The sequence below is a fragment of the Centruroides sculpturatus genome, unplaced genomic scaffold (assembly GCF_000671375.1).
Source record: "Centruroides sculpturatus isolate CEXI.00-Female unplaced genomic scaffold, Cexi_2.0 scaffold807, whole genome shotgun sequence".
NCBI lineage: Eukaryota > Metazoa > Arthropoda > Arachnida > Scorpiones > Buthidae > Centruroides > Centruroides sculpturatus.
The window spans coordinates 81,458-93,051 of record NW_019384926.1 but is presented as its reverse complement, the minus strand read 5'-3'; the positions used below and the strand labels follow the sequence as shown (position 1 = coordinate 93,051).

General features: G+C 32.5%; 1 protein-coding gene across 1 annotated transcript; it reads left to right on the top strand.

The window, feature by feature from the left end:
- The first annotated feature begins 1,397 nt into the window (after positions 1-1,397).
- LOC111631923 (homeobox protein Nkx-2.1-like) lies at positions 1,398-10,797 on the top strand. Its single transcript, XM_023376262.1, has 2 exons — positions 1,398-1,889; positions 9,713-10,797. Exons 1-2 carry the CDS (start codon positions 1,559-1,561, stop codon positions 10,417-10,419), a joined length of 1,038 nt encoding a protein of 345 aa, XP_023232030.1. The 5' UTR covers positions 1,398-1,558; the 3' UTR covers positions 10,420-10,797.
- Positions 10,798-11,594: the final 797 nt, after the last annotated feature.

The following is an 11,594-nucleotide window of genomic DNA, read 5'->3' as shown; positions in this document are numbered from 1 at the left end:
TTATACTCGATACTTTTACTATTAAAGTCAGCCAAGGTGAAGAAGAAGTTGGAAGAAGGGGAGCTGATATATTGACGTAGCGCAAGAGCGAAAACTGGTCACCCCTCAAGTCTAAAGTATCCTTAACTCCTATAACACTTTCGGGGTTACCTGCGTTAAGGTTTCCCATCCACTTTGACAATGGTGCTTGTGGTTGAGTGAAGAGCCGCAGATGTGATTCTGAAGGATTCGCGATCTGCTGAACAGTCAACTAGGCCTATACTGATTCCTTTCCAGATCTGAAAAGATCGAATTTAAATATCCGGCAGTCTGTTTGAGTTAAAGAAACTTCTTCACAAACAATATTATGCTCTGTCCCTTTTATCAACTTTTTTTATATTTTTTTATAATGGCCATTTGATATTGTGTGGTGAGGATACCAAAACATTCAATAGACTATGTGAACGTAACCATTTTAAAAATAAACTTCGAATTATTCGTATAAATATTAAACTTTTAATATAAGGCTTAGACGTTCTTAGAAATAAATATATTACATACAAAAATAATAAAACAGAGAAAAAAATTACGTATTGTTATTATTTATGTACTGTACTGTACATTTAATAAAATTAAAATATTAAATTTAAATTTCAAATCTAAAATGTGTCTTTCTCTTTTTTGGTCAAACGATATTTTAATAGATTTTTAAAAATATTTTATAAAGTTGTATATAAAGAAATTTAAACTTTAGTGTAATTCGTGTATTTTAAAGTATTTTATTTCAAAATGAAATTTTAAAAACGTTATACAATAAAGCTTCTTCCAATGAACTGGAAAATTTTAAAAGTCTAACTTTTCTAAAACTAAAAAAATAAATTATTTATCATTTGAAATTAATATGTATCTATAACATTATAAATAATTTAATTACTCTTCTTAAAAATTGCATAATTGTATTGATATAAGGCTGAATAAAACGATTGGAATGTCGAAAATGGCAGTTGTTTAACGGATTATTTATGGCATTAATGTATATTTGGAGATGGTCCGAAAGTTAAAGTTAAGTTTCGATACTTTAATTGGGTTAATGACAAAAGCGGGAAGAATATTATTTTCTAATCATAAAACAAAAGTAAGAGAAGCCCGTCCCAGAAAGAAAGCAACCGGTGTATAAACACCCAATTAAACTAGTAGGCGTCACGTAAGACGACCAATCAAACAACGCATTTAGAATGAAGCGCGCTAGCCACTCCCCTCACCTCCACCCCGACAAAGCTAAGTTTTATCCGTTTGTAATAAAACAATTGAAGCATTTTAATGGAAAATTTGTCTGTTCTGACAAAGATTGGTAAGCACAGAGGACAAGAGCGAGATACGATAAAGTCACAAAACTTGGATTAAGTTTGTTTAAAGGCGCATGCGCCCGATTGGAGCCTTTAGCCATTGGCTGGTGCACGGTTGGCGGGCTAGCGAGCATCTGATGGGTCGGTGAAGTACATCACCAGTAGTACTAGGCTGTAGTAATAAGACGTACGTGCCGCCAGGCACTTAGCCCAGTGACTGTTGTCATCAAGCCATGTCAGTGAGTCCTAAACACTCAACCCCATTTTCCGTGACCGATATCCTAAGTCCACTTGAAGAGAGTTATAAGAAACTTGGGGACAATACAGTTGCTGTCGGACTTGCAACCTCACTTGGAAATTCTGTATCATATCGTACTAGTCAGCCTCAAGCAACTATGAACGTACCTGTGACAAATCCTTACATGCATGTACCTCAATTGTCTCACCCCAATACATTTCCGTCTCAGTACTGTAATGGTACGGAAATATCGGCTCATTACGGAGATCATATGAGACAGACGGCACCGGGATGGTACAGTACCACTCCTGATCCAAGATTTGCCAGTAAGTATTCTTGTGACGTCATTTTAGTCATGTAATTCTGTTCCGCAAAGGGTGCTCCAGTATGAGTGCGGGTGAGGTAATTCCTTTGAGGAGTTCTAGAGGACCACTCTGCTAAGTCCTAGAGGGTTGCTCTTAGCCGACGATGTAGACAATCACTTCACACGTCCTCTGACCCCTTGACATGTCATACTAAGAGTAGATGGTCACTTTTGTCTACTTGGAATAACATTTTTTTAATTTTTGATCATCTTATCTAAACAGCTCTTGTCCCACGTCGAGGATTTATTCTAGAAACTTTCCGTACGCTATTTTGCCTCTCACCTTTTCCACTTTTTTAAACCAAGTTCTTTTTCAAACTGTTGTTTCTCAATTCGCCTGAAAATTCTTTCGTTAGGCATAACACCAGTTTCTAACATTTCATAACAATCCTTTTATTCCGAACCTCTCTGCAAGTTAACTTTGCTTCGGTTCGTTTTGCTTTCCTCAACAATATTTAACACCATAACACAAGTTTCTATTCGTTAATTTTAAATTAGCGTTCTTGTTGAATAATGTATTGTTCATGCAGTTTATTTCGTAATCTTTATATTTTTACATAACATTTTTTAATTAAATATAAATTTGACGATGTCTCGAGTGCAAAGATTCAAGATTTAATTCAAAAATATGTAACTGAAGACACTCCTTAATAATTTTATCCTAATGTTTCAGTTTTCAGTCTTTCTATCCACGTTTCTTTTAATTATACAAAGAAATAAGTATTTTTTTATCATCATAATATTTCTAGAATTCACTAATTATAAAAAAGAGCAGACTTAATTCATGATACAGTTTTTTTTTTTAATCCTGCGAAAGTTACTTTAAAATTCGCTTAGAATTGTCTTCCGAATAGGACTAATCTCATAGATTAGAATGGATTAAACACTTCGCGGCGCAGTAGAAGTGCTGTGATTAGTTGGATTGTTTGTATACCTGATTAGAGGCCTAAAAAGATCCTACTTAATAACATAGCTCTTAATATACTTTATTAATTTATAACAAATTAGAAAATGTTGCCATTTCTTGATACTTCAAGATAATTTTTGAAGTTATTTATCGATTTTGATGAAAACTAAATGCCAATTTTCGTTAATTATTCAAATTAGGAACTATGTCACTCCCTGAATATATTGTTTAAGTCTATCGAAATTATTAATTTTCGATCAAAAGCAACAGTTTAACAGAGTTAATGCTAAAACGTAGCCTAATAGGTCTTTTTAAAAAAAAAAATAAAAGAGAGAGAGAGAGAGAGAGAGAGATAAAAGGCTGAATTTTGGTAAGTAAATTTATTTTATATTCTTACTGAACACGAATATAGCTTTCTCTATTAAGGCTCAGTTGTGTTATAAAATATCTAAGTCAATGTTAAAGATATAGATCTATTGTCTAAACCTTATTGATGTCATTAGGATAATTTCTTTCATAAAGAAGTTTTCTTTAATCGTTAATTAAACAGAATATAAAATTATCTTCAAGTTTATTGGGTCCGATTTGCACTTCGGTCATGGGAGACCGATAGGATATTTCATTTCCTATGAGGTGCACGTCCCATTAGAGTACAGCCTAGTTGTGAAGTGGGGACTGCGCAATCTGGTGGATGTTAGTACTGCAGGCATCTTGAACAAATATTGACTAGGGGACCAGCTGCCGTACCACACAAACTGCGTCATCTCCTTAAAACAAACAGGAACAGCCAAACTTGGAAGACAAGAAGATTTCTCTTGGGCGGTTAGTCGATCAGAATCTTATATACATAATGTCACTCATTGATTGACAGATTATTATTATTCGAATATTTTACACTTCAAATTTCTTTATATTTGGGGTAAGAAGCGAAGACAAATATAGACTAGATCTATCCGCAATTCATCGAAATCTCAAAATCCCATCTTTTCGAACTACATACCACAATTTAATTCCAATATTTAGAACCCTTAAAAATAGCCTATATATTATAATTGTAAACCTCTAAGTGAGAATAATTAAGGCAGATAAGACATAAATCGATCGAAAATACGATACCAAACATTTGATTTGTTAAATTTTAAACCTATTCTCTATTAGAATATTTTGTAATACACTTAACATTGTTTTCAATGAAAAAATGAAAAGCTTACCTATAGTTTTTTTAAATTAAAGATTAAATTTTCAAACTGATAAATATTAAACAGTTTGAAAATTGTTAGTTAATTAAACAATTTTCTAGAGATTAAAATAAGATTTATCAGTTTGAAGTATCTTTTATTTCAATTTAATTGATTATTATAAAAATTCAACTCTTATAATGACTTTATGCTGAATCAGGAAGTAGATTACATTGCAAACAAGTTTTTGATACAACTTGATCTATAAAAAAGAAGCATTCAAACTGAATATCCTAAAGTATAATTAAATTACAATATTTTACAACTTTTATTAGATAATCTAAATTGAGTTTGATACAATTTCGTTGATTTAACAATTATCCTAAGGCATTAAAATATTTAACTAGTTCTATCAAGGCCTAAGACTCCTATAGGCCTTTTAACCTTTTAAAATAATATAAAAATAAAAAAATATATATAATTCTTAGTAGATTAACTGATGGGATTCAAAGTATTATCGGATATCTGATGTGCAAGTTTTACAATTCAGTTGTAGAGAGAAAGATGAGGGTAGGAAACCGGACCCGCATAGGTTGACATAGATAGGTTTATGTCAATTCTTTGTTACATCAATTGTTTCCTTGAATCATCCGCCTTATTTAAGATTGCGATTTACTGATTAACTCTAATCAGAGATAGATCTATGTGATAAATGCATTTTGCGTTTTCTTAGATTATCATTCAGTAAAAATGTATGTAAAGAGGGAAAAGAAACTGATTTTATTAATAAAGATAAAGAAGCAACTAAAAGATGCAATTTAAAACATAATTATCTATATAATTTAGGCCTATAGTAACCCCGGTATAACCTAATCATAACGCTTATATTAATCATTAGATTACAATTATTCTATTTTAGCTTCCGAATTTATTGCATAATTCGCATGGCAAATAGCCCCAATAATATCCTATAAATTAATAATAATGTAAAATTTTTATCCGGAATGTCAATAACTATAAAAATTACATAACTAGATTAGTAATAACAATGAAGTTTTTACATTTTCGTATTGTAGATCATAAAATTTTGAGGATTCAATTTGTTTAAGGACGTAAATCTAGGAAGGACTCTATTGGGAAATTTCAATTGTATCAGTTAATTTTAAGTTATTTTTAACTGATATTATAGATATGATAGAGAAGATGCTTGCAGGATTTTCATTGAACGTAGCCTATTAAAGTTCTTTAAACTTCATTCAAATGCTGAGCATCCCTTTCGGACCTACTCCATAATAAACTGCTGCTAAACTATGCGTGTTCTACGAAATGATAATGAAAATATTAAAAATAAAAGTACGAAATCTTTTAGTGATAACGCAGTTTAGGCCGTTTTGGCCATCATTTAAACTGATATTATTTTGGTGTATTGAAAGCAACTCCGTTATCTTCGTATTAAATTTACAAGGTTTACGATCAGAAATGTTAAAGCGGAGGAAGTGCTTCTACTTTACCCTTTGACAGAAACTGATAGTCCGAGAAATTGGTGTTCAAAACAGTAATTTATGTTCTTATCTTCGTCCGTGTTTTTCTAAACTGCGTTAAATATCTCAATAGTAACTTAGATGCACTCAAAAGAGAAGAACATGTTAATAATTAACGGTTATAAATGACAAGTGTTAGTGAAGTGGTTAGATACACTCAATGACACTTCTCCACTTTTAAAAAGTCTTAATGTTCTAGGCTACTTCACTAAAATATAAAAGTTTGTAAAAAGTGACTGTTTGATAAATGCAACAACACATTGATGTCTTTGTGTAAACAAGACTCATAAAGACACATTGTTAGCGCGGAGATTAAATAGAATAAAATCTTATTTCTCTGTCAACATCACAAAGCACTGAGTAAATGATAGAAAGGGCCTGGTGAGCTCTTGGGTATCTTTAAATAAAATCCCTTCTTACAATCAAGATCGGAAAATACCGAATTTCGGATGCGCCCAAGTCTCGTATAGGCCTACGCTTAATTCCAGTCAAAGAAATTAGAAAATTTAATCAGTTTACAGATTGCCGAAGCGTAGGCCTAAGTCTATTTTTAAAAAATTTGGCTTTAGAGTCGAGAATGTAAGACTTTGTAGTTTTAATTTTCAAGTTTGGAGACGAGTTAAAAGCTGGATGGATTCGCATAAAAACGTATATTAGCCAATATCGATCTGTTTCGATCAAAGGATTTTCCCCTTCACCATCTTCTAAAATCAACATTAAATTAGAATCTGCAAGCTAATATCTAGAATATTTGCGATGATTCTGTTGGGAGTTGTAGCGATTCTAGCCTAAAAGAAAATTCAATAACGGCAACGAGTCTCTTAAATCGCTACAAATGTTTTGCTTGTAGAATATATTCTACATTTAAAAACGACAACCGTCGAGTTCTGCAATTGATTGATCAGAAAAACCGATAGACAAACTCTTCTAGCTCTTTTACATTTTGATAAATGCCGAAAACGTTGCTAAAATGAAGGTTTTGGCTTAGGGGAATTAATTCGGAGCAGTGTATAAGTTCAGAAATTGAATAACTCTTAGGCAATGAATGTAGGGGATATGAATACGGGGCGGGGGATTGGATGAGATAACTTAATCAACTTATCAAACACAGCCCACTAACCCTGTGGGTGTATTTAACTTCCACTATCTCTTAATTATGGAGTCCTATCCAATCGGGTGGCGTCCTTGAGTTACTAGATGTCCCACAAGCCAACTCCTGTCCTATCTAGTCGTCGTTAAAACCGATTATAACTCTATATATTGGGAGCTCTAATTTTGCACTGTTTGGCCTCTTCTCTCCAATATAAAGTTGTTTCTCTAAAACGAATCAAATATTTTCCAATAAATATAATATTTTTGTATTAAATTAAATTTATATCATTTTTTATGAAACTTGTTTTTTCATTTCTGAGCTTTGTTATAATTTTTATAAGGCTTGGAAGTAAATACACTAGTAATAGATTGATCAATATGTAAAAATTAAATATAATTAACGGGTCAATGACATTTTATAGAGCCTTGAAATAAAGTAAGAGGGAAAGTGAAACGTTTTCATTCTCGTTAGTTCATGGCCTACAACCTAAATGATATTTTGATGGAGTTAGACGTGAGCTTATTTTATTTTAAGCTAGTTTTTGTTATAATCTTCAAATAACCGAGTGGAATTAAGTTCAAAGAGGATTTTAAATAGAAAAATAATTATTGAAAAGGCTGAAAATAGAGCATAAAGTTATATTTCTGCATGATTTAATAGGCCACTACAGATGCTGAAACGTTCGCTAAGACTAGACCTAAGGAAAAGTACTGCTTAGTAACAAGATAACCTTGCAAATCAGGAGAGAAAACACCTACGCTGAATAAATATGCAAAACTGTCCCGTTTTTTAGTAAGTTTGTTTGCCAAAAACCTACTTTCTTTCCTATATTTGCTAACTTTTAATCTCATTAAACTCTGTCCCGAAAACAAACATTTTATGTTAATTATTATTTGCATCTGTTAAAATTTTGCAATCAATTATATAATTTTAAGAGTCTTCATTTTATATGTTGGGAAAAATAAGAAGGCCTGAAAGTAGATATTCACAAAGGCTCCTATGGAAAAGGCCAATTGACATTAACCTTGGCCTGTGTATTGTTTGGCAATTGGTTTTAATAAAGAACATTTTGTGATAATTCTTTGCATTGCTTTATATTTTGTTTCATTACTCGTAAGGCCAGGTTATAATTTTGATTAAAGTTCGATCCCGTAGCCTAATTTTTCCAAGGCCTTTTAAGGTTTTAAGCCTTCTAACAAGATAAACGTTAAAATTTCCTAAAAAGAATTTTTAAAGGTACCTGGAATTGTATATAAAAGTATTATAGAGCGTTATATAAAGATGTTTCGAGAATCGAGATTGCACTTTTTAAAACATAATTTTATAGCAATTAGCTCGATAAAGGATTACTAAGGTCAAAAGGTCTGTAATACTCATCTGTTTATGAGTTTTGGCAGACGACCGAAGTAAAAAGAAGATGTAAAACAAACATTGTTTGTTCGAAGTCGTCACAGAAGGTAGATTACGTCTGCATTAGATAACTGCAAAGTTGAATCTGATATTCATCTGCTACGAGATGGTCATCGAGGGTCAAGGTATCTTACACTACTCGGGTCACGTTCAATATGCGTGACGACGTGACAGTATGTAAATAGAGGGTATGCGAACGATCTGTCACATTTTGCACAGTTCCACTTACAATCACGGAACAAATAACACGTTCGGGGTTCGGGCGCAGAGCCAAGAATCGACTGTTTGTTTAGTTGCAGCGTAACCACGAATGTATTTTGTCTGTAAGGTTGGAATATTTCAAAAAACATTCCAAACACTACGAACAGCTTTAATATACGAGAAAGTAAACGAAAGACGTTTCCAATCTTTATACACAATTGAAGTTATTTTATCGGCCGAAAACATGTCACATAAGGGCCTATACATTTTAAAATACAAAATAGCCGAATTTTAGAAGCATTTCTTGTATTTTTCTCTATCGATAAATTACTTTTATCAAGCGATAACAGCTTTTATCTTGAGAATATTCGATTAAAAAATAATTAACTTTTTCTATATTCTGTTTAAAATTATAGGCCTAATTATAAAATGAAATTTTCACATTTATTTATTAACATACAATTATTTAGTAAGCATTTCTTCTCTTTTACTTATTAAATTTGTTGTAGTTTTTGCGTTTCGGAAATAATGAACCTACTCTACTTCCTCTATTCTACTTTCTCTAACGATTAAGATCTTGAGCCTATATTTGATATAATTTCTAATTTCAGCTTTTATATTTTCAGGATCTCTAAAGGATTTTAAAATATAAACACGTGTAATAACAATATCGGAAACGTTGATAAATTTATCCTCTCTGTTAAAACATAACTCATTCCAAACTTTTAACGTAAAATTCACACAAATATAAGAAAATTGGATAATAATTCATCAAAATTACACTTTCGACAGGTTTAGAATTGCATTAGAAAGATTTTCATTTGATTAATTTAAAGCATTAGGCCCGTACAGGATCCTTTTTTAGGTGTGGCTCATCGTTAGATAGTTTGAAAACAAAATTAGAATATTTATGCTGGGATAATAAAATTATCTCATTAAATTTCAAAAATTACCTACGAAATATATAAAATTAATTATTTCATAAATAACGTATATTGTTTATGGCATTTATAAGCAGTTATAAACTTTATAAGGTTGGTTCAATTAAAATGATAATTTAAATAGATTAAAAATAAAATAAATAATATACAACTTTTACCAGAAGAAAATTTAGAATCAATTAATAAATAATCTGCAAAATAAAGGCTATTATCGTGTCTTTAGGAACAATCTAGTTAAATAAGGAAGTGAACTTATTTAGAATTAACAAGTTCAATTCCTTATTTTAAAAGGCTTAATAAAATACTCGTGAGAATTAGTTACCTCGATTTTAATAACGGATTAAACTTCTTAATAAGATATTGAATTTATTATACAATGGCCTAAACTTCCATATTGATCTTGAACTTTAATGAAAGAGTCTTTTAAAATGTTCAAGATCGAGAGGAAGAGAGCTCGTTGTATATGTAATGTAATAAAAATAGTAATTATATGGGACTTAAATTTCTTCTTCAGTTACTAGGTTGATGGGATCGTCACCGGGAATGACCATGTCCAACATGAACATGTCGACGTTGAGCGCCTGCAGTGTAGCCGCCGCCGCAGAACAGAAAGCAGCATCGGCCGGAGTTCAATTTCCACTCACTCAAAGAAGAAAAAGGAGAGTTTTATTCACTCAGGCTCAAGTCTACGAACTGGAAAGACGTTTCAAACAGCAAAAGTACTTGTCGGCACCAGAAAGAGAGCATCTGGCTAGTCTCATCCATCTCACCCCGACTCAAGTCAAGATCTGGTTCCAAAACCATCGATATAAATGCAAGAGGCAGGCTAAAGAGAAGGCAATGGCGGAACAACAGCAGCAACAATCACCGCGTAAAGTGGCGGTTCCAGTTTTGGTTAAAGACGGCAAACCGTGCTCGGCAGGCTCGGGCGACGACGACGGCTCTACCACCGGAGACTTGATGCAGGCTCAACTACAGCACCCGGGTGGACAGGCTCGCAATCCTTCCAGTTGCCTAGCCGATGTGTGTGGTCAAAATACGTCCATTTCGCGGACGCCGTGTTCCGTCACCGCCTCAGCAACCACAGCAACAACTCTAGGATGCTTGAATGGAATGGCAAGTTATAGTCAGACGGTAGCAGTCGGAAATTTGGACTTAACCACGGGAGTATCTAACACTATGTGTCCCTCTTATTTACAACTGCAAGGTAGGACATGGTAGATTAGCTTAACTAATCTACTGAACACAAAACTGTATATTAGCTCACCGGACGATGACTTGGAGAATTCGGTTACCGTTACCGACTTCTACAGACTTTTATCAGACCGGATGATGGCAATCATCCAAATTAATGTGAACAGACTTAAAAACGTGTGTATAGTGTCAGTAGTAGTGACTTAAAATCGATCCGAGTGCGGGATCCCGAAATGAACTTTTTCAAAATCTCTATTAGGACAAGGCCATTACTTGACTGTACAGTTAAATGTTTTAAATTAATTGTTCTAATTTTGAGTTGTGTAGTACCTACCAAAGGAGAAAAAAATCCAAGATCGAGGTGTAGAACATTTGTGACTTTGTAGCAGGTAAGAAACTTTCATTCAGTCGTGTTAACAATAAATGATTTGTGTACATCAGGATCATTCGTATTGTCTGATTTTTTCCTAACTTTAGAGTTATTCGGTATCAATATCTTTCACAATTCAAAAGATAAATTTAAAAAATAATATCTTTGCTGTATTTAATCTCCGCGCTACGAATAATTAATTATCTTGAAAAGAGCGCAAATATATTGCTTATCTAGCGCTTCTGTTGAAGTGAAACAATATACAGTATAAGACTTAAGGTTCTATTCATCTGAAAAAAATTCGATTGTTGCCAAAGTTATTGCTTTGTGATTGGCCTAAAGGCTGCTGACAAATTTCGTCTTCTATTTATAGTTGATTATGCCATATCAAAACGAAAGAGATTTATTTTTCAAAGCCCAAATCGATTACAGAATTAGAAAAGACTGTTCATTAGACTAGTTTAGGCATTCATTTTCAAAGTAGACAATGAAAAATTATTTAAAACTCTAATCAAATCATCGTCTTTTATCTTGTGTAAATTCTAGTTCTTTTATCACTCTTTTTTTTCAACAATTTCGTTGTTGTATACTTTTGAAAGTAACCATTTTGACAAATTCGCCGTAAAGTGTCGTAGCGGTGGTACAAAAAACTGTAAGTGCATGTTGTATTCTCTCCAATGAAATGTAGCCTTTAACAAAATTAATAATAAAAAAAATAAATAAATAAATAAATTAGTAAATTGTCTAATAACAACTCGTTGAGCTTGGAAACAAAGTTAGACGAAACAAAACGAACCAGACTACTTTGTCCAATCTACTTTCAAGACAAGCA